This window comes from Manis pentadactyla, chromosome 3 (genome assembly GCF_030020395.1).
Source record: "Manis pentadactyla isolate mManPen7 chromosome 3, mManPen7.hap1, whole genome shotgun sequence".
Lineage (NCBI taxonomy): Eukaryota > Metazoa > Chordata > Mammalia > Pholidota > Manidae > Manis > Manis pentadactyla.
Genome location: NC_080021.1, coordinates 147885512 through 147909445, shown reverse-complemented (window position 1 = coordinate 147909445; position 23934 = coordinate 147885512). Strand labels below are relative to the sequence as shown.

At 39.5% G+C, this 23934-nt stretch overlaps 1 protein-coding gene across 6 annotated transcripts in view; it reads left to right on the top strand.

The window, feature by feature from the left end:
• PCSK5 (proprotein convertase subtilisin/kexin type 5) overlaps positions 1-23934 on the top strand; it is a 452855-nt gene that overhangs the window by 81319 nt on the left and 347602 nt on the right. For all 6 annotated transcript variants that reach the window (XM_057498570.1, XM_036893448.2, XM_036893449.2 and 3 more), the window contains exon 3: positions 16669-16782. In XM_057498570.1, coding sequence (XP_057354553.1) covers positions 16771-16782 — 12 coding nt within the window. In that variant the 5' untranslated portion in view covers positions 16669-16770. The remainder of the gene's footprint in view (positions 1-16668; positions 16783-23934) is intronic.

The window sequence follows — 23934 nt, the reverse complement described above, 5'->3', positions numbered from 1 at the left end:
AATAAGCCAGGTGGAGAAAGACAAGTACCAAATGATTTCACTCATATATGGAGTATAAGAACAAAAGAAAACTGAAGGAACACAACAGCAGCAGAAGCCCAGAACCCAAGAATGGACTAACAGTTACCAAAGGGAAAGGGACTGGGGAGGACGGGTGGGAAGGGAGGGATAAGGGTGGGAAAAAAGAAAGGGGGCATTACGATTAACATGTATAGTGTGGGCGGGGGCACGGGGAGGGCTGTGCAACACAGAGAAGACAAGTAGTGATTTTACAGCATCTTACTATGTTGATGGACAGTGACTGTGAATGGGTATGTGGGGGGGACTTGGTGAAGAGGGGAGCCTAGTAAACATAATGTCCTTCATGTAATTGTAGATTAATGATACCAAAATAAAATTAATAAAAAAATAAGTAAATAAATAAAAAGAAATCACCGTAGAAGGAAAGACATCCTCACTAAGAAGGTGCTAAGATCAAAGAATTTACCTGCTAAGTTCCTATGGCAAGAGCTTGGATGACAAAAGACATGAGGGCCAATCTTTATAGAAATCCAACCAGGGGATTATTAGGAATTTCAGTGAGCAAGATATGAGTAAATCAGGGTCTGAGTTAGGGTTATGGCTGTGGAAATGCTGAAAAGTGATCAGATCTGATCCATCTCACAGAAGAAGACATCAGTTCCCTTTTTGATGGTAGGGACCATTTGATAATGGTTGGTAGCATTTTTTTTGTGACCATCTTTATTGTGAGCTTATTTAACTGTTTATAGTATCATACACATCCTTGTGTATTTCACCTAGTTCCTTTCCATATATGGCTTTGGTATAAACTCCCAAGATGTTGTGTCTCTTATAATTGTTCTACCTGAGGTCTGGAAATCCACTCTCATGGGGAAACATCACTGAGTGGAGTTCTGGCATCAGTATAGCTTTTTCTTGGCTCCAGTCTTTGTGCCAAGGTGGCCACTGGTTACTTCCATAAGAAAAAAAATTTTGGAAGGTTTATTTGCAGACAACAAACAGTGACAAATCTTACAGCACCTATAATTTAAAAAAGAAATGATTTGGGTGCCTATTCTGTGAGGTTACTGCAAATTGTTCTAATGCCAGATAAAAAGTAGATCTAAAAATTTCAGAGACTCAGTAGAATTTGACTGACTGCCTGGGATCACAGAACCTTTTAAGACTGGCTTTTCTGGCTTGAAGTGGAACACTTTTTTCAAGAGGTGGCCTTTTTTCAAAAGGGGCCTAGAACATTGACTGGCTTTAATGCTTAATCGCATCCATTGGCCTTGTTGGCAACTTTCTGAACCTGTGGGATCAGATCACTGATCTGGCCTAACACCTTAAGCTTACAGTGAGGGAGAGTGAAACCTAAGAGGGGACAGGGCTGGACAGTCTGGATCTCCCGATGTCTAGTCCAGCATGCCTCTACAAAGCTTTTACCTTCACTGTCACTCTCTGGGCAGTTGGGGCTAAACTCAAGCTTGCAGCTCTTGGGCTAATGAAAGAAGTAACCTCCTTGGTGGGCATTGTTTGGCAAACCAGCACATCACCATGGTTGCATGGTGGATGTTCTTGTGCCATGGCCGGTGCTAAGTATTTGACATGGATCAGCTCATTTAGTCTTCAGATGCAGTTATCTTCCCCATTTGATGTTCAGAGGTTAAGTAACTCATCTGAAACTGGCCTGCTTTTTAGTGGAGGAACAAGAATTCTAACACAGGTTCCTAGGACTCCAGAAACCCAACTTTTAATCAGTAACCATCGTGTTTTCCTTCCTCTCATTTTGTCAATTCAGCCTAATTCCAAGCAGCTGGGCAACTAAGGGTTTTGGTTACAATGAGTTGGCTTCTTTCTTTCTTATTTTTAATTTGGGAAATTTTCAGGCCTTGAACTTTAAATGCTCTTAAATTACAAGTCAGAAGGTGCCCTTGAGGGAAAAAGGATTTCTGTCATCACTGCCAAGGCTGCACTAAGAATTCTTTTCCTGATGCAGATTTTTATTTTTCACTCATCAGACAATTCTCCTGCCATTTGCAGACTAAATGAGTGTCTTTCAGAATTAAAATGCTTCCAGCTGAGTAATTGGGGACCTCTGTAAAATTCCTTGCATAGATGATAAAAGCTCCAGTGTTTTGCCATTTGCTGTCCTAGTTTCTTTCCTCCTTCCCTCACCTTTCACCCAATAAAGCTTCTAATAAAGGGATCAGCTCTGACTCATCTCCAGGCATAGAAATGTGGCAACGACCCAAAGAGGGAGAAAAAAATTGTGTTCCCCTAACCCGCTTCATCAGCCAAGACGATATTTCAGAAGGAGCCTCTGTGCAGTAGGGAAGGGAACAGGGGCACAGATTGACTTGAGCAGGATTCTTGTTGGTCCCTTACTGTTGTGTGACTTGATCAAGTCACTTAACTGTGAAGTGCCTCAGGCTCCCAGCTGGTAAAAGGATGACCTTATCACGGAAGAGTTTGGTGGTATTGAAGAAACAATAGGTAGATTTTCTTTTGCACAAAACAAGAAAAAAATGAAATAGTTGTACTTCCAAAATCATGATAACCAGTGATTGGAAATCAAATTACCAGAAAAAACCTCCACCATGGCCTATGTGACTTTCCTTGGCTCGGCAACAATGACTTCACTGGTTTTTCCTCAGCCTTAATACACAGGATCTTATCTGAAAATGACGTAAGGTTAGTTCTCCACTCTTTCCAGACACTGGGACCTCCTGTACCACTATAGATCTTGCTTTTCTGCTTTCCTTTACATGTTTTGGCTGCAAAACAACTGGACTATCAATTATTCCTTTATCAAAAGAGTAGTTAATACAGTCATTCATTCTGTCACTCCTTACTGGGTGCCTGCTGTGGGCAAGGCACACTGTGGCATTGTGGGGGCCAGAGAGAGTCGGCAGCCATGTCCTCACCCTCCTGGGAACCTAGGCATGCTCTGCAAACTCTCTCCAGTCTTTAGTTTCAGTTTTTACCCTCTGCCTTTGCTCACCTAGAATTCTGAGCTGCGAAGTGTTATACTAAAGGAAGCCTCTAAGGAGTTTACTCAGCAGGTGCCCCGGTTTTGATGGTCGTTTCTCAAGTAGCTGAGACTCAGTAGGGCTGCTGGGAACTGTGGTCCAGGCCAGCTCTCGTTGCAGCGCCTAGAGCCCGAATGTGCCAGAGTGGAACTCACTGGAGGAGAGGGGAGAGAATTGCTGACAGCCCCCAGATGCCATAAACACCTAACATTTCCACGAACATTGACACAGCAGACTCCCTGGTAAGCCATCCAAAACACACAGCGTGAGGGAAGGCAGCTTGACGGTGAGCGCAGCTTTTGGGCTTCACACTGAAAGTGTGTTAGATTTGGTGACAGTGATGAAAATGTGTTCTCTCCTTCCCCGAGCCTCAGCCCCAGGACTCCTGTAATTGACCAAGGTGGGTATGAGTTACGAGTTCAGGGGGAGGGAGCCCAGTGGAGTGACTTGGCACCCCTCTGCTGGGACATGAAGACCCAGGAAGCTGGAAGCCAAGCCGGTGCCGCCTGGCCTGCGTGCAGTGGGGCGGAAGCTGCCGCTGGCCCGCCTGTCAGGCCCTGCTCTGCCTTTTATGTGCTCTGACCTGCAAGTTCTGTCAAGTACCACCTTGCTGGAAGGTTTCTGAGGTGAGGAAACAGCACTGAAATGGAGAAAACATTTAATTTGCTGCAGGCAACTGGATCTAGGTGAGAAAATTCCAGTCTGTTTCCGTTGGCCCGGGGATTTTGGACAGTACATTTCCCTGGGGCTGAAGACACACTTCTCCCCTATCCTGTCCAAAGTAGCTGTTTGCTAAATGTTTCAGAGGGTGATGATGGTGTTTAAGAGCTGCCAGATTCCAGTGTTTTTGTGGCAAAACACCCCTGCCCTCCCTTCCAAATACAAGGTTAGAGACTGGTAAAAAGGGAATATAGTGGGAACCCAAGTCAGAGATCCTCTATGCAGGCTGAACTTTCTCATTTCTGCTTGGGGGCTCAACCTGGGGGTCTTCATTCCCGACTTCTCCCCACCAGTGACTTCATACTACTTAATTACTTACTTACAAGACTTTAAGCTCATTTTAAGTTTAAAAATGGAAGTTAATGTCAAGAGAACATTGAACAATGGTGCAGATTTCCTGCACTGGCCCCTAAAGTTGCACATGTATCTTATAGCAACAGGGGAAAAAAAAAATAAGGACAATGATTTTTTTAACCCATCCCCACTGGGTTCATAGGACTAGGTAGTCTCCAACATAACAACTTGGAGTTTCTCGTGATTTCCAGGATTTGAAATCTTGACAATGAAGAGATTTAAAGACAGTAGGAACATTAAAAATCTGAAGTTTCTAGACTATTGAGAATGCCTCACATTTAAAAAAAGAACTGAATGGATGAAATTCCACTTCAAGCACGCAATGCTGAATTTAGGTACTGCATGGCCCCCCTTTAATCATTGACTTTAATAAAATTTTTCCACTGTGATCAAAATCATAGCAGTAGAGTCCATGGAAATTTAGAGACAAAAACCATCACTATTTATATTTAAATACCTAGGAGAATAAGACAATATGTGCAGTGGCACTGAATTAGTCTCTAGGGAAGAGTGAATCTCACGTGTGTGTGTGTGTGTGTGTGAATATAAATTTCATGATCATTGCTTATGAACTGTGGGATTAAGTGGTATGTTATAGTAAGCTATTAAGTAGTAAGATATTAAGAAGCAAGCTGACGTACTTTTGATATTTAGCAGATCACCCCATGTTCTCTGCTTGGAGAAATAACGAGACTGACTCCTTTTCCTTTGCCAGCATTTGCCTCTTTTCATATTAATCTCAGCTGAATTGAACAATTTCTCCACTCTGTACAAAATAATGCTCGTCTTTGTATTCAGTTAATGTACAACTTGAGGGCATCCAGTTTTTGCAAATACAGATTTGGAAATATCCTGAATGATTTATACACGGAATTGCAGGAATGGTCAAAGAGAACCAAAATCCATTAAGTGATTAACACTTTGTTTTAAGGTAAAATTGCCATTCTTACGGATATCTAAAACTTCAACTATACCAAGGGCATAACGAGATATAATTTATATTTACTTTAAATATTGATGGATTTTATTAATTACACTGCCTTAGCTTTCAAATCATTTAGAGGATGGTTATTCAAAAGATAAATACATATAAAATGAAGGCATGCCACTGTGTTTTTAAGGCAGTGATAATCTTGATCCTGGAGTGAAGTTGGAGGGAATTATGTGCTGTCCCAATTTAAAACCTGCATTATGATTGCATTTAATCAAAAGTGTGAGTTTAGCCCCAGGTGGCATTCAGACAGTAGAATTAGTTTCAGGCACTTTAGAATTCCATTTCCTTTTAAAACTTCTAAGCAGTCAAAATTGTTTTCCAATTTCCTCTCATTGCTTGAATTGTCCTAAAGTTTAAAACAGAAGGACCTAAATCCAAGTTAGAAAATTCAAGGTTCTTTGAGTATACTCTTGCCATTCAACAAGAATCTAAGAGCTCACATCACTGGCCTGTCCTTTTAATACCCTTACTCCACATGCTGGGTGCATCTGCACACATGCGCTCATACATACACACACACACACACACACACACACACACAGACATCTTTTTTTCCTTCTGATTGTTTTTTTTTAAGGTATGATTGATATACACGCTTATGAAGGTTTCACATGAAAAAACAATGTGGTTACTGCATTTACCCATATTATCAAGTCCCCACCCATACCCCAATGCAGTCACTGTCCATCAGTGCAGCAAGATGCCACAGATCCACTATGTGCCTTCTCTCTGCTACACTGTTCTCCCCGTGATCCCCCACACCATTTGTACTAAACACAATACCCTTCAATCCCCTTCTCCCTCCCTCCCCACCCGCCCTCCCACACCCCTCCCCTTTGGTAACCACTAGTTCATTCTTGGAGTCTGAGTCTGCTGCTATTTTGTTCCTTCAGTTCTGCTTCATTGTTATACTCCACAAATGAGGGAAATCATTTGGCATTTGTCTTTCTCCGCCTGGCTTATTTCACTGAGCATAATGTCTTCCAGTTCCATCCATGTTGTTACAAATGGTAGGATTTCTTTCTTTCTTATGGCCGAATAGTATTCCATTGTGTATATGTATCACATCTTCTTTATCCACTCATCTGCTGATGGACACTTAGGTTGCTTCCATATCTTGGCTATTGTAAAAAGTGCTGCAATAAACATAGGGGTACATGTGTCTTTTTTAATCTGAGAACTTGTATTCTTTGGGTAAATTCCAAAGAGTGGGATTCCTGGGTCAAATGGTATTTCTATTTTTAGTTTTTTGAGGAACCTCCATATTGCTTTCCACAATGGTTGAACTAACTTACATTCCCACCAGCAGTGTAGGAGGGTTCCCCTTTCTCTGCATCCTCACCAGCATTTGTTTTCTTAGTCTTTTCGATGCTGGCCACCCTTACTGGTGTGAGGTGATATCTCATTGTGGTTTTAATTTGTATTTCTCTGATGATTAGTGATGTGGAGCATCTTTTCATGTGTATGTTGGCCATTTGAATTTCTTCTTTGGAGAACTGTCTCTTCATATCCTCTGCCCATTTGTTAATTGGATTATTTGCTTTTTGTGGGTTGAGGCATGTGAGTTCTTTATATATTTTGGACGTTAACCCCTTGTTGGATATGTCATTTACAAATATATTCTCCCATACTGTAGGAAGCCTTTTTGTTCCAATGATGGTGTCCTTTGCCATACGTAAACTTTTTAGTTTGATGTAGTCCCATGAGTTCATTTTTGCTTTTGTTACCCTTGCTCATGGAGATGTGTTCAGGAAGAAGTTTCTCATGCTTATATTCAGGAGATGTTTGCCTATGTTGTCTTCTAAGAGTTTTATGGTTTCATGACTTACATTCAAGTCTTTAATCCATTTCGAGTTTACTTTTGTGTATGGGGTTAAACAATAATCCAGTTTCATTCTTTTGCATGTAACTGTCCAGTTTTTCCAACACCAGCTGTTGAAGAGGCTGTCATTTCCCCATTGTATATCCATGGCTCCTTTATCATATTTTAATTGACCATATATGGTTGGGTTTATATCAGGGCTCTCTAGTCTGTTCCATTGGTCTACGGTTCTGTTCTTGTGCTTGTACCAAATTGTCTTGATTACTGTGGTTTTGTAGTAGAGCTTGAAGTTGGGGAACATAATGCCCCCGGCTTTATTCTTCCTTCTCAGAATTGCTTTGGCTATTTGAGGTCTTTTGTGGTTCCATATGAATTTTAGAATGATTTTCTCTAGTTCATTGAAGAATGTTATTGGTATTTTGATAGGAATTGCATTGAATCTATACATTGCTTTAGGCAGGATGGCCATTTTGACAATATTAATTATTCCTATCCATGAGCATGGGATGTGTTTCCATTTATTGGTATCTTCTTTAATTTCTCTCATGAGTGTCTTGTAGTTTTCAGGGTATAGGTCTTTCACTTCCTTGGTTAGGTTTATTCCTAGGTATTTTATTCTTTTTGATGCAACTGTGAATGGAATTGTTTTCCTGATTTCTCTCTCTGCTAGTTCATTGTTAGTGTGTAGGAATGCCACAGATTTCTGTGTATTAATTTTGTATCCTTCAACTTTGCTGAATTCAGATGTTAGATCTAGTAGTATTAGAGTGGATTCTTTAGGGTTCACACACACATTTTTTTAAACAAAAATTAAATTCTGTTTTATCCACTGGAAAATATCTTAACAAGGAATAGGGAGTTACTTTTTTCTTCCAGAGGACAAATTAAGTTTGTCTCAAAAGACAAATAGGTTACATTTAAGGCAAATATAAAATAAGGGTGTTTGCTTCAATGGATTTTAAGAAAGTGTGGAGAGTGTAGTGATGGGAAATAAATGGGAAAAGTAATCTGAAATCTTCTGAGATTATGTTTTCTGGAAAGATAAAGGTAAAGCAAAAAGTGTGTGTATATGTATCTCATCATCAAAAGGGGGAAAAATTACTTATGGGTATTATTACGAGTGGCCAGGACAGGCAAAATCTTAAGTTTAAATGTTTACAAGTAAATTTTCCTCAAAAAAATATGTCACACTCCTCTTTCCTCATCAGTTTAGCACCTTTTCCTGCTTATCTGAGTTGGTTTCTAGCCATTTTCTTGCTCTTTGTATTTCTTCCTCCACAACTGCTTTTAAAATCACACTTCTGCTTCTGTGTGGTTTGATTATGGACTGGTCACTGACCATCAAAATATTGCAGATGATCATTATTAGTCCGGGAGAATGCATCTCTTAGCATTGTGGGATTCATTGACTTCATTTAACCCTAGGCTCTTGTAGTTTATTAAATAACTGCTAGTACCTGCAATAATATTCCAAGTTTTTGACCTGTGTCAACAACTACTTCAGTCTTCTGTGTTTATCCACTTTAATTGTAGACACTGTCTTTTGTTGCTTCTGACATTTAGACTTCTAAGGTGAAGGAAATGATCCTATTTCAAAAGATAAAAACCTGTACAAGAGTAGGTTTCAAGTAGGGGGTTCAAACCCAGAAGGAAGGGTTCCATGACACTGTAGAAACAGAATTGCATATAGAAAGAACACATCCTTCATTAATACCTTTACATGCTATTCATCACTAGTAGTTAATCATCCTTGGGCTACCATCTTTCAGTTGTTGAAATACAAAGTACTTGGTAGGATTAAGCAGACACCCTTTTTTCTTCTTTGCCAGTTTAAAATTTCCTGCAATTTTTTTAAATAACTTGAAAACTTAGACACACCTATCAAAAATGTATTAATACAATGCAAAAATATTGTCTGTTCATCTACATACATTTATTGAGGGCCTGTTGCTAAGCATTGCCCTCCCTTGGTACTAGTTTCTTTCTTCCAAGGAAGTGGGAGGAAGCATGCAATCAGAATATAAGGTACTAAGTCTTGCAGGAGCCTGCATTTGCATAGCACATTCTATATTGAGCCTCACAACAATAATATCATTTTTACAGAAGAGAATGTAGAGTGCCAAACTTACATGATTTGCCCAAAGTGGCTAGCCTAGTGATTGGTGGTACTCTACCGTGAACTTAGATAGGAGGCTTTCCCATTTCATTATTCTGTCCTTGCCTATCAGTGGCACAATCTAGCCCAGCTCTACCCTTCTACATGTATAAAGAGCACACACTAGATATTTTTTGCATATAGCTCCAGAAGGAGTTACCTTGATTTTTAAAAATCTAATTGAATATTAAATTGTTTTGAAAGGTTTATCTAACAACAGATCTTAGCATCTATATTTTTTTCCTCTTCACCTATTTCATCCATCCCCTCACCCACCTGCTGGGTATTATGTCTGTTTTTCTTGGAGTCACAGAGGTGGTCATTGATAGACCCTAGATGGCAGAACTGAGTCACTGTCTTCTGATTCCTAGTCCTGTTTTCCATACCTGCTGCTATACTAAATAGCACTTTATACTATGCCCCTACCATTTCCTTATGCTTGAATGCTTTATGCTTCAGACCCTTTCTCCTATAATCATTGTATTCTGTCTCTGCTGTGCAGATAACATTAAACCTGTGGCTTTTAATATACAATTGAAAGGACAGAATCTGCATCCAAGCCCCCTCTGGACCAGATTATAGTGCCTAGCATCACAAGGGTCCTATCCCAAGATCTAGGCAAGAAGGTCCCCGGCCCAGGGCCTTATGCTTTAAGGCCTTGTTGAGCTGCCTTTTAGCTGAGTTTGTCCCATCAGCTGAGGACTTGGTGGAGCCTTGAGGACATGCCCACCTGAGCCTGTGTCCCCTTCTAGATTATATTCCTGATAACTAGGAGTCCAGAAGTAGCTGACCAGATGGCTGTGCCTCTGCTTCCATGACTTGTATGAAACTCTTCCCTCATCTATTCACTGGAGGGTGAAATGGACTACTGGTATACGCACCCATAGGCCTTTAAGTATTGCTGTAGGCATCTGTGGCCCATGGATGAGCTTTGGACAAAAATACAGACACCCAATCATTCTAGGGCTTTATGCATTAGTTACTCAACATTGCCTATAATAGGATTTTCTTTGAAATATTTATATGCCTGGTTCCTTCTTATTCAGGACTCTATTAAAATATTTTTCAAAGATGCGTTTCTTGACTCCCTTGCCTAAAATATCCCCATCCTCTGTAATCACTCTTGACCACCTTACCACATTACTTACTTTTTGTACTATTTAAAATTATGATAGTCTACTATATAATCTTTTGTTTATTTATATGCTTCTGGCCCAGCTCCTACTAGAATGCAAACTGCCTGAAGGCAGACACTGATTCTTTTGTTAAGTTCCATTTTGTAGCATCCAGAACAGTGCCTGCCACATAGTAGGTATTCTCTGTATTTGGAATGAACAGACAAATGAGAGGAAGGGTCTTGAGGGTAGAACATACATTTTACAGCACACGTTTAATTGGATGTAGCCATTTATTCACATCATCTTATCAGAAGTGGGGAGAGAAAAGAAAAAAAAACAGGAAAACAAATTAGAAAATCAAAGTTTTAGAGGAATGCAGAATATAATGGAATAATTTAAGGGGAGAAAAATGACTTTAATTCTCTGAAAGTAAGTAATACAGTTAGAACAATGCCAAGAGTTTTTCACTAAAAGGAATAGAGCAAGATTAAATTGATGACACATTTCTAAAATTTTGGTTTACTTGGAGAAAGCCAACTAATTATAAAATTTTATGGCAGTTAAAAAGCTTTTTACCGTGGTGAGTGTTGCCTTCTATTGCACTGTTCTGAACGTAGAAGCAGCATGTAGTTCACAACTTTCTTCTCAGTGACCTTTCAGAATGTGTAGGAGTCTTCATATTCCTGACTTGATGACTCTCTAATATAAGCCTCTGATATTTGCAGTCATTAAGTAGGATTCAAAGAGCCTATCTCAAGCAAATCAAGTAAAAACTCTCCATCAAATAAACAGTAATGCTTATTTTGTTCACAAATAGTTATCTGAAATAAGCCAAATTCAAACAATGAAGCTTTTTTTTTTCTTGAAAAAGAGTGAGTCAAGTAACAATGTAAATATTTAGTAACTAACTAATTATCAGGTAGTTAGTAGATGAAGCAAGATGTGAAGACTAGAATACCTTCATTAAAACACATACTTTTCTGGGATTCTCTGATGCTTTCACTGATCAACTCTGATTTCTTGATCAGAGTTTTAGAAGATAGGTTGGCTTCAGATTTGAAGGCTTGGGAGCAGTTTGCACTCTAAATTGTTTTCATTGATCCTTCTCTTCTGTGGCAAAAATGCACATAGCCCTTATGCGCTTAGCTGATACTTTTTTTTTTATCAAGGCAGCTCTATTTTGTTTTCAAAGTCAGTGAAGAAAATAGGGGAAAAATATTTTCACGCTTTTTTCCCCCATTCTGTTTAGGCTAATCAGAAAAGGATATAAAATGAAATGAATGACTATGAAATCCCACATAGTTTATTTCCTGACAATGGCTTTATCAAATCACAAAAGGAGTAATATGATTTACTACACTCCTTTCTAAATATTAATCTTGCATCTTCACAGAATGACTTAGGATCGTTTATCAATGGAAGCACATGCCTTTCCTCTCTATTGCATTCAACACAAACTTTTAATTCCCAATCAAATCAAAGAATAAACTATACAGATAAAATCTCAAAGCTAGAGAGCATTTTTGGTCTATCTTCTCTCATTTTACAGATAAAAGAAGCCCACAGAGATTTTGCAAGTTCACACAGGTAGCTGGTGGCAAATCTGAGATTATAAACCAAGTTCACCCAAGTCCATCTAGTTCTTTTTGTTATTTACCCACCTTTTCTCAATACTTGCTGTGCTAGAACATATAAAACCATATGTTATTTTTCTTGCTATTACTTTAAAAAATATGTTGTTAGGCATTTAGCACATTAGTAATCATTGGATTATGTGAGAGTAATCAACTGATGGGGCATATTAAATTAAAACATTTAAATTGTTTGCGTAGGAATCATATTCATGTAGTTCAAAAGTAACAGGCATTAAAAAGCATGCAGTGAAGGGTTTCCCTTCTGTCGCTGTATCTCAGTGACTTGTTCACCCCCAGAAAGCAGCCAGTGTTGTCTCAAGATATTTTAGGTGTAATCACTTCAGAGAGATGCAGAAATTATAGTAACCTTTATGTCATGAAGACTAGTCTTATCAGTACAGAAGGTCCATTTCGTTCTCTTCTGTGGTTGCATTGTACTCCGTGTATGGATGTGTCATTATTTAATTCATCCCTACTGATATGTTGTTTATAGTTTTCAGTTGTTACCAGCAGTGCTTCAATAAATAACCCTGCATATATTACATGTGCAAATAAATATGTAGGATACATTCCTAAAGGTAGAATGACTTCTTTTAGAATTTTATAGATACTGTCCCATTATTCTCCATGGAGTTGTACAGATCAACATTCCCATCATTATATGGGAATGACTACTTTATCCTCCCTTCACTAATGGTATATTGTCAATATTGAGATTGTTTAATATCTGAAAGGTGAAAAGTGGTATCTTGGTATAGTTTTGATTTGCTTTTGTCTTTTTATGCATGAGCTAGGCACATTTTTATGTTTAAGATACTTGATTTACCTTTTCAGAGATTATGTACTATCACTTGCCTGTTTTCCTATTGATTTTTTCTCTTACTGATTGTGGGAACTCTTTATATATTAGGGAAAGAGCCTTTGGTAGGAGCTATAAACTTTTCCCCAGTTTATCTTTTACCTTGTTCTTAAAGTTTTTTGTGTTTTTTTTTGCTATGCCTACTCTACATTTTTTGTAGCTGAATTATCAATTTTTCTAAATCACTTTTTTATTTGTTTTATCCTTAGACAAGCAGGTCCCACTCTAAGATTATTTTTTAAATCTCCCATATTTCCCATGGTATTTCTATGGTTTTACATTTATATATGATTCACTTGGAACTGATCCTGGTGTAAAATGTGAGAATGGTTTCAATTTTATTTTTTTCCCCAGTTGAACATCATATTTTCCCAGTTCAGCATCATTTATGAAGTAATCTGTTTTTTTCCTGCTGATTTATCCTTTTTTGTGTCTGAGAACATTTAAGTTCTACTCTCTTAGCAAATTTAAATCCTACAATACAGTGTTATCAACTATATTCATGGTGTTATACATTAGATCCTCAGACCATACTCATCATGTAACTGAAAGTTTGTACCCTTTTACGAACCTCTCCCTATTTCTCCACTCCCTAGTCCCTGGCAACCACTTTTCTACTGTTTCTACAAGTTTGACTTCTTTTTAAGATTCCATAAAAGTGATACCATGCAGTATTTGTCTTTCCTGTGATATAATTTGTTTTCCATTTATATTTATGTAATAACATATTCATATGCTCTCTTTTCCTCATATTGCTGATAAATTGCCTTCCCCATGTATATAGTACCAGAAAGTTGTTGATAAATTCTAAAATAATGAGGCATGAGTTCAGCTGAGATGTGGGGATAGTCTTCCTATAATAATCAATTAATGTGCTTTTCTAGACAAGTGAAATCTGATGAATGAGGCCATCTTTTATACGTAGATGCTGAAGTGGTGAATGCCCGGTTTTCTCGTGGGCCATGTAAGGCGGAGAGCTCTGTGAGCTGAGGGAGGTGTCCTTAATACCATGTACCACGTGTATGTTGAACTTAATGGAGAATAAAATGAGAATTTCAAAGGTCTGTAGTTTTTATGCTCTGAATTAACTGTAGTTTCTTAATATATAGGAAATTGAACTTTTAGAAGTTAAACTACTGAAGAAAACACAGTTTTTCTTTTCTCCTAGGTAGATCATAGTTTTATGAAAATGATTTTCTAATGGGGTTTTTTTTTTTTTTTGCATTGGACCTCTTGACAAGGAGTGAAATCTGTATACCATATTACCTCTGAGCTGTCTCTTCCTCTGAGCTGTCTCTTAAAGGGATCAAGGACAGACATATGGATAATGGTTTAAAATATATATGGTCTTTCGAGTCATAGAAATCTTCTGATCCAAGAGGTGCTTTTCCCCCTTCCCAAGAAATGTAGGGTTATATACTCATACTGAAAGTACCAAGGCAAAATACATGGTGTCTGACACTAAACAAAAAAAAACCCACTCTACTTTTCTTGAGTACTATAGCCCTGTGATCAGAGTGACTTACAGTCAAAGCTAGATGTTGACTTACTAGTCACCTCCTAGCCACCAAGTCCTGCAACTAAGCATAGTTCTTTGGTAAACTTACAGAAGAAATGCTGTTTGTTAAGATTCTTTGTTCTATTTTAGTACCTATAGTTCATCCAGGAAAATGGCTGTTACTTGCTTTTCTCACATACTCTCGTGTTTGTCTATTTGTGTATATATGTGTACATAGGGAAAAGTGCATACTTACAGTTTCACTGTAGAAACAATTATCCAGCCCCCACCCCCACCCTGGACTTGGCCTGATCTCTGGCAGTTGGTCTGAGTCCACACTAGGGAAGCTTTGGCACTTTTTGGTTTATGCACATATAAAGGTCTGCAGTTCAGATTTTATGGAGCTCTGTTAGGAAAGGCCACTGCCAAGACAGGATTAGTTTGCAGAGTGTTCTTTGGCTGTAAACAGATCTATAGCCATCTTTTACCAAGCGTGCAAATATAAGCTTGTTCAATCTTACTGTGATAGAACTTATAGACAATAATGTAAAGATTGCAAATATGATCTGCATAGTCAAATTTTTTATAAATGGTCTAATTAGTTTTGTGATAGTACTTGTGTCAGATGTCATCCATGGAGATAATTACATTTTTATGAAATGGAGAATTGTGGAATGCTTGCTAGAGAATCCTTGGTTAAATATAAGTCCTTCAAAGGCAAAGACTATTTTTTACTTATCTTTGTATCGCTGACACAGAGTCTGGTATAGAAGAGGCACTTAATGCTTATTGAATGAATAAATGGGTGAATGAAACTCATTCCTTAGAAGGATCATTTGAAATGAAGAGATTAAAATGTTCCCTAGAAGGAAAGAAAGTACATGAATGCCTGTAATGACTGCTTCACTTTTTTGAGAAAAAAATGTATTATTTTTGTGTTTTTTTGAAACATGTACACTTAAAAATTAAACTGCTCATTTAAAAAACTGGATGCACATTTTTATTGCCACATTAATTTTGATGTGATTTCCAAAAAGCAGCCTCTTGAATTAAAGAAAAAGCTTTTCTGACAATTATTGCCCAGCAGTTTAAAGAAGTAGCATGTAATACTTTTTATCCAGTGTGCATGTGTACATGTGCATGTAGTGCAGAACAATTCAGTGCCAGAGAGTCACCTGGTCCAGATTAATTAAGACAGGAGCAGAAAAACTTCCATTTTTCATTCACTGACTTATTTCTGTACTGATAATTTTACTTAAATTACCTATCAGACAATGTGCATATATGATGCTTATCTGTGGCCCTAATCATAAATAGATTTTATATTTACTTAGGAGACTATGTGATTCTTTGTTTGCCTTGTTATTGATATAACTAGGAATCACCATTTAAATTAATCTTGCATACCACTTTAGAGCATTGTGGCTAAATTAGCTATGGCCAGAAGAAATCAAACAAAGGAGACTTCAGGAACAAATTGTAGAATGCCACAAGGGCTGATATGCATTTAAGATGCACCATTTAAAGTGGAACATGCTTATTTGTATATTGCCATAGTGATTACCTGTTTTAAAAACATCCCCAGATGTATTCCTATGATTTAGGTTATAACTATTAGACTCAAAGTTCCCAACTGCTTCATTTAAGCAGGAGTTGTGCCTGAATATGAAAACTTTCTCAAAGGTAGTGGGTTTGAATTTTAAAGCTGTCAAAGAGCCTATGGCTCAGGAAATTGAGTGCTTTGTCCAGTTTTGTGTCAGAGGCAAGTTTAGGGCTTTGGTTGTCTGACTCCCCAAATAGTGCTTTTTCCCACCACACAGTGTTTAGAAAGCCATTTTTTAAAAATGTGTGATTCTGGAGCATTTTGATCCCAGGATGATTTTTAAATTTGATATGTAATCTGAGAACATTTAAGATTTGGAATGTACAGGACAGAGCAGGGGTCAAAAAGTGTGGCCTGGACCAAATCCTGTCTGCCAGTTGTTTCTGTACATAGTTTTCCTGGCACACAGTCACACCGCTTTGTTTTGTATTTTCTGTGGCACACAAGAGCAGAGTGAATAGTTGCAACAGAGATCGTGTGACCTGCAACACCTAAAATATTTATTACCTGAGCCTTTATAGAAGAGGTTTGCTGATCCTTAGTATAAGGTAAGAAGGAAAAAATTAGCTTAAACAATGAACACTTAATTTGCAGTGGAGTGTGAGTAAAATATTCTTTCTGAAAAAGCTAAAAGGCTAGCATGTTGGTCAGAGAGAGGAATGATCTGTTTTAGAAGACTAGAAAGTTCTTGCATAAAAAGTAGAATTGAGGTTTCTAGAGAATCTCTGAGTCCCTGGACTCTGATGTTTTGGTTACCAGAATGAAGCCTATAACTTCAACAGAACTGATTCAAGATGGGAAATGCTTCACAATTATCATTTATGTTGTGCTAACTCTAACAGAACTTGAACACTCACCAAATATCATCCTTCTTGGCAGGTGGAGTGGATCCAACAGCAAGTGGTAAAAAAACGGACAAAGAGGGATTATGACTTCAGTCGTGCCCAGGCAACTTACTTCAATGATCCCAAGTGGCCGAGCATGTGGTATATGGTAAGGACGCCCGGCTTGGGGCCCTGTTGTGCAGGGGACATCTGTTGGGACAGAGAGGACACACAGCATGACCTATTCGTGTATATATGTGTACATAGGGAAAAGTGCATACTTACAGTTTCAATGTAGAAACAATTATCCAGCCCCCACCCCCACCCTGGACTTGGCCTGATCTCTGGCTTGTTCAAGACCCATCATTTGATGGCCTATGATGTTTTCTGGATCTTTTTTGAAGTTAGCTCTGTGGTTCTAAGGAGAAAGAGAAAGGAGTTCCAATTCACAGAATTTCTGTTTGAGAGCTTGCTCTGTGTAGATTTCTAAATTTGGGCCAAAGGATAGAGAAATTAAGGCACACACACCCTTCGACCTTATCAATAACCACGTGCACCTCTGATGCCCACTATCTCCACCTTGAGACCAGTCTGATTCATGGATACTGACTCTAGGAAATCATTAAGTAACTGTTGGTAACAGATTCCTGACTTGAGTCATGGAATAGCTGCCTCCTCACTTTAGGTAATAGTTTTAAAAGTAGACGAGGCAAAAAAAAAAGAGCTGTAAAGAATTTGACTTGTAGCTAGTTTAGTGGTTCAAGCAAATCTTTCAGTGAGGGACATTTGTTAACATGTCGGAAAGAGGGCTCCCCAGTTTAGTTGGCATTGCCTTCTTTGAAAATATTCTTCTCTAATTTTAGGGTTTTATGTTCATGGTCACTGAGATACTGATTAGAAAATGTGATTTATTCTTAAGCTTGAAATCCATGTGACTCCAGTTTGCTCTGTAATCTACAAAACACCGTTACTTTTCTTGAAAATCATTCTTGCTATTTATTGCCGTGTGTTTTCCCCTCATCTAATTTTTTGCAGTCCATGTCCCTGCTTCTTTGCGAATGCGTAGCATTTAGCACTCCTGTCTCGTTCTTTCCTGCGTCCCTGCCTTTCATTCCTTCTGCCTGGATTGTTCCCACCTCCTGAGGCCAGGCCTCTCTCGTCCTTTAGAGCCCATGCCTGAGGCTAACTGCTCCAGGTCCTGTCCTGTGTCCCCATCTTTCAGCTTTTTACCTTCCTCAGCCCTCCTGGGCCCCCATCCCTTGCATTCTGCACTTGGCACTTTGTTACATAGTCATGTGTACTTTGTAAAGTTTCCTCTGTTACAGTGGGGTACTGGTAGGGGTCATTTATAACCCCCCAAGACCCTAATGGAGCACCTTACAATGCTAGGAATTTGTGTTTATTTGGAGATGGGTCAAAGTGGCTGGCATTTCTTCCAATTTTCCTTTTCTTAGTCTTACTCAGAAGGGGAAGGGTGTAGAAATATTTTGGACCCCAAACACAGAAAACTCTCTCATGCCTAAGGAAGAAAACATAGGATCCACAAAGCTACGTTCAAAAAGCAGTGGGACTCGAAACAGCATTTGAGTGGAAATCACCGGAGGGGACAGTAAGACACTTGACAGCTCGTTAGCTCCAAGGCCAAGGAGAAGTGAGTCCCAGGGAAGGCACCAGAGTGTGTGCTGGCAGGGGCTAAGGAGCTTTGTCTGTGCTGGCGAAGTGTACAAACGTAATGGGATTAAGAGAGAGGATGGAGGCAGAACCCCTTTCCACCCCTGCTTATAAGGCCATGGAGAGGAAGACCCTCCTTGCCTTAGGTCTCTTCTCATCAGAAAGAGCCTGACTGCTGTCTGCATACATCTCACTGGGCAGTGGATGTATGTGGCAGCTGTCCCCCATCCTCTCCTACCTCTGGCAGGGGAACCATGGCCGAGGCCTTAGCACTTTGGCCAGCCTGGTGACTCTAAAGCTTTTAGTGCAGAGCAGGCTCTCTCCATTCCCCAGAACCACTGCTGTGTCTTCAGAAATTCTCCTTCCATGTAAGGAAGGGTGGAGAGCAAAGTTTTTGTTTGGGCATTTAAAATGTTGGGTATTTTTCAACACATAATTGATGATGATAATTCAAATAGGTAACAGTTTATGGAGCACTTGCCAGGTGATGTGTTAAATATGAGAGTATTTTTGTGATTCAGGGTGGACAAAAATAATATGTGTGAATATTGGCCCTGATATGAGTGATGAATCTATAGCTCATAAAATTTAGGTAACTTGCCTAAAATCACCCAGCCCTGAAGGCAGAGCTTTCAAACCAGGCAGGTTAATGCAAGTTTGCAGGATTAACTCAGCATCCTATTTCCAACCCTTCTACGATGTACAAGCACTACCATAAGAGAGAGATTACTCCAGCCCTCCAGGGAAAATCTGGTCTATCCATGGAGAAATAGCTGAAATACAGGTGCCATGGAGGAGGAACAAAGTTATGGTGGGACAACCAAAAGTGCTTCAGAGCTTCCTATTACCTAATTATTTTCCCTTAACCAAGGGTTGGGAAATAGATTGCACACCTTACATTTATCTGTCAGAAGTAGAAAGGCAGAATGAGAGCTAGAACTTCAGTCTGCAAACCTGGACTCAAATTGCCATTGCTTCACCGATTATGTCCATGATTGAATCACTTCAACTCTCCTCAACTGTAAAATAAGAGCAGCTCTATGTATGAGTTAGCTACTGCTGCATAACAAGTTGCAGAACCTAATTATTAAAACAGCAGTTGTCCCATGGGTTCTGTGAGTCCAGCATTCAGACAGGGCCCAGCAGTGATAACTTACCTTTTCTGCAGTATCTGGGGCTTCATCTGGAAGACTCATGGCTTGGCTGGAGCTGGAGGTTCCACTTCCAAGGTGGCCTGGTCACATGGCTGGTTCCTCTCCACATGGGCCTCACCATAGGGCTGCACGAATGTCTGCTTGAAATGGTGCTGACTTCCCTCGGGGCAAGGGATCCAAGAGGTCATGTTAGAGGTCATGATGTATTTTATCATCTAAACTCAGAAGTCACAGACAATAACTTCTGGAATTTTCTATTGGTGCCACTGGCCAGCTCAGATTCAGTCCCCCTCTCGCTACAGGGGTGTGCATACTAGGAGGTGAGGGTCAGTAGGAGGCTGGTTACCACGATGAAATGAAAAGCCTTTAGCACAGTGCCTGACCCTAGAAAACTTTCCATAAAGCTTTATTGTTGTTATTCTCTGACTTTTTAATTACAATATATGCAATTTCCTTTTTATCTGTTAAAAAATTGCTAATGGTCAAGGGAGAGTGGGATTGCATGTCCAGCGGGCATTCTTGAGAGCACTCTGGTGACGTCAGGGGCACAGCTGAAGCAAGGCGATTGCCGTCCTTTTGCTGAGCCCTGGGCCCTGCTGCAGTGTGTTTGAGGGCTGCTTGGTGAGCCTCCAGAGGGTCCTGCCTTCAGCTCGTTAGCCGGGGCCCGTTGCTGTCACTCTGTATTTACCACAGCAGAATGGAGATTAAAGAATGGCATGAAGTGTGCCTGAGTGTCTCTTTTAATTAATTTAAAAGCTTTGCCCCTGTTGCTCCTCCCCTTGGAAACTGGTATGTGAGACCATTATGTTTAGCCTTGAGTCTTGGGCAATATATGCAGGGAAACATGCATTTATGAGTTGTTACAGAGTTGACGGCTATATAATTACTCCTCTGTGCTGAAACATTGTGCTCAGGCTTCCAGGAGCTGGGAGGGCCCTGTCCTAGGAACAGGCCTCCCTTCTTGTTGCGTTGACAAACTCTCCTGTATCTGGGGTGTCTGGCGTGGTGGCAAGGACTGAGGATTAGGAAAACATGATCCACACTTCCTAAGAAGATCAGTAAAGCAGTGGAATATATAAGCACTAACAAGCTTGCTGGGCAAACGGCCCCTCCCTAGAAGTTTCTCCAGGATCATCTGCATATATCCAGCCACTGTTCCTTGGCCTTTGGGCTGTAATTCTTGCTTTTGGGTTTGCTCCTTCCATTAGAATCTTCTGGTTAGCTTTTAAAAACGTATCCGAACTTGGGCCCCACTATCATTATTTTTTTATTTTTTGGTGAGTGGGACTCAGGCAGTGGGATTTCACCTGTGTTCCCTGGATAATTCTAATGTCCAGCCTGGACCACAAAGTGCTGCAGCAAGGAATCTTGTGTTACTCAGGGCCCAAGTCTGGTATGTGGTAAATGCTGAATAAATGCTAACTGAATAAACAGATGAGTAAACTGGAATAAACAAATCTGGTAATCTCATAGCAGAGAAAATGATTGCTCACATTTATCGAGTGCTTAGTATATGTCAAGCATTTTGCCACTTTTCCATGTATTGTCTTATTGCCAGTGTTCCAGTGAGTTAGGAACTATTGTTATCTTCATTTTACAGATGAAGAAATTAACTCATAGACAAGTTAAGTAGTTTGTCCAAAGTCACACCATTTATCAGGGGAAGACCCTGGTATTCAAACTCGGTCACTCTTACCCACAGGCTAGACTTCCAGCTTCTACATCTGTAGTTCCCTAGCTAGCAGGCATCTGAATCATCCAGAAAGATTGCTAAGATCTCTGTGGAAAATAGAAAAATCTGGAAATTCTCATTTCTAACAAGTTACCAATTGATGCTGATCCTGGGGCCCAGGGACCCTTTGGAGATCTCACTGCTTTACCAAACTTTTAACTATAAGGTTTATATGAACACAGCTTCTAGCTTTCCATTATCAGCTGGGGACAAAGGGTTTTTAAACGTATGGGACATTTTAAAGCATACTTGGTCAGTTTAATTTGTTATTCTTAATCTTATACCTTTTTCCTACTGGCAAAATTTTCTATTTGGAAAGCTGGCAGCTTTAATCTGAGAAGATTCTTTCACTTTACTTGCACTGATTGAAAATACTCTTGCCTTATATATTCTTTCAAGATGCTCCACAGACAAAGGATGTCTGAGAGGAAGGTCATGTAGGTCATGAAGATTTGGCCAAGTCTTTGGGAACTCAGCATAACATAGTTTTAATGTACCCAGCTGGTAGAATGGGCCATTTACACTCTACTCAAGAAAAGCTCAGGTTGCCTCTAGAGACAGCAAGGCTAGGTAAGACACCTCATCAATGGTCTGGGGATGCTGATTAAGTTAAACATTTTACAAATTATTATCAAATGTTTAAGAAATACAAAAAGTTTAAAGACTACCTCAAATGCTTTTTGAAGTCATCATAAAGCACCCATTTGTAAATAAAATTGGACACTTGGGCATTTGATGAACAGTCCCAAGAAGACAAGCTGAAAATGAAACAGTATGAAAAAATAAGTTTAATAGAAAAGCTCTTTTATTTCTTGAGTCATGCAAATATTTTATTGTTGAAGGAAATTGAGGTAGTGTTGTATAGTTATTTGTACTCTAAGTGTTAAGAACTAATCATGATTTTGGAGAAACCCATAGTAAATAACTTAAAAATGATTTTTTGTTTCCTGACTTAGGGAAAGCAAGCTCAATACAAAAGACCAAAATTAAAGAACTTGTGAAGTCTTGCTTTTTGACTCTCAGACTCCAGTATCTAGTAGTTAATATGGCTTTCCTTAACTCATCATCCTAGCATAGTAGAAATTTTTTGTGTTGAATTGGGTGGCCTATTTAATATGCATTATGTAAAGCCAGGTTATAACAAATGGGATATAACAAATAACACTTTTTGGTGCACTACTTCAGATTTCATGAAAGCTTTCTGGGTGGTTTTTCTGAGGGGGGAACAAATTATATTTGTCGATCAGCAGAGTGAAAATTAGCTGAGTTCGGCTGTGCATGTAGGGCATATCTGCCAAAAAACTATGAACTAGCTAGTATAGTAATTACGAAATGTGATTTTAAGCTGGTTCTTTCTCAGCCAACTGGATGCTGCTCAGTGCTCCAAGAGTTTGAGGCATTGCTGTTTCTGTGGTTGGCACACATTTTCCTAATGATTTATACTGTCATTTGACTCTAAGAAAATCTGGTGGAGTTTGTGGCATTATTGTCCTGGCAGTTTGAAATCATCCTTTTAAAATATCCCATTTAGCTGTTTTAATTGAAAATGCAACATGGTGCAAATCTGTAACCATGTGGCACATCTTGATGCAAGCAGGAGGCCTTCTGAGAAAGGACAGACCCGAGCCATGCAGCAAACAATTTACTGGTAGGAACTACAGGGGGTTAACACATGGTTGTGTGTATTAGCATTTCCTTCTAATGAGTCTTGTGTCCTGTGGAAAAATGTCTTTACTCTGTCAACCTTATCTTATCTGAAGAAAATCTAGACTCAGTACTTTCTTAAGTTCCTTCCTGCTTGACCTTCCTCTAGCTGCACAAGGCAGGTTGACCTGGATATTGAGTCTAGAGAGCACTTGCCAGAGATGGGTCCATGTCTTGCTTTCCAGCCCAGACCCACCCCATGAGCTCATCAGTGATATCTACCATGTTTTTGTTTCATCACTATTTCAAACTTAGTATGTCCTCTGCATTGGGGGTCCCCAAGACTCCCCCAGGATTTGGTGATTCACTAAGGAGGATTCACATGATTTACATATAGTCATACACACAGCTATGATTTATTTCAGTAAAAGGATACAATGCAATGTCAGCAAAGAGAAAAGCCATATGGGGCAAAATCCAGGGGAAACCATGTTTAAGCTTCCAGGAGATTCCTCTCATTGGAGTCACATAGAAAGTGCTTAATTCCTCCAGCAAATGAATTGTGACTACACGTGTGAAATGTCACCTACCAGTGAAGCTCATTAGGGACTCAGTGCTCAGGGTTTTTATTGGGGTATGGTCCTGTGGGTACCCAGCACCTCCCATGTACCAAAGTTCCACTCTCTCCAAAGGTGTTCAGTGTAAGTCATATTGTTGGCATAGATGGTCTAGACACAGTGAGACATTCTTACGAGGGAATGGTGAGAACCCTCCCCAAATCCAAGTCCCCAGATGCCAGCCAAGGGTGGTTAGGGAGCCAAACACACAAGTGGCTCAGTTGAAGTAATAGGTCCTCCTTTATTAAAACCTGTGTTCACCTGTTCACCAAATTGAATAAATTAACACCAGTGAAAATTCTGAGAAAAAGCAAACTAAATCACAAGTATGGTCCATATTTATTCTATAGCCTGAAAAATCCCAGCTGAATCAGAGTTCCTGTTAAGCAGATATTCCTTGATTCCTTCCTTCCTTCTCCATTCATATTTAGCAGAGACATACTTTTTCCCAGCACTGACAATGTTCCTGGCACCAAGGATGGGGGAGTCAATAAGATGGCTCA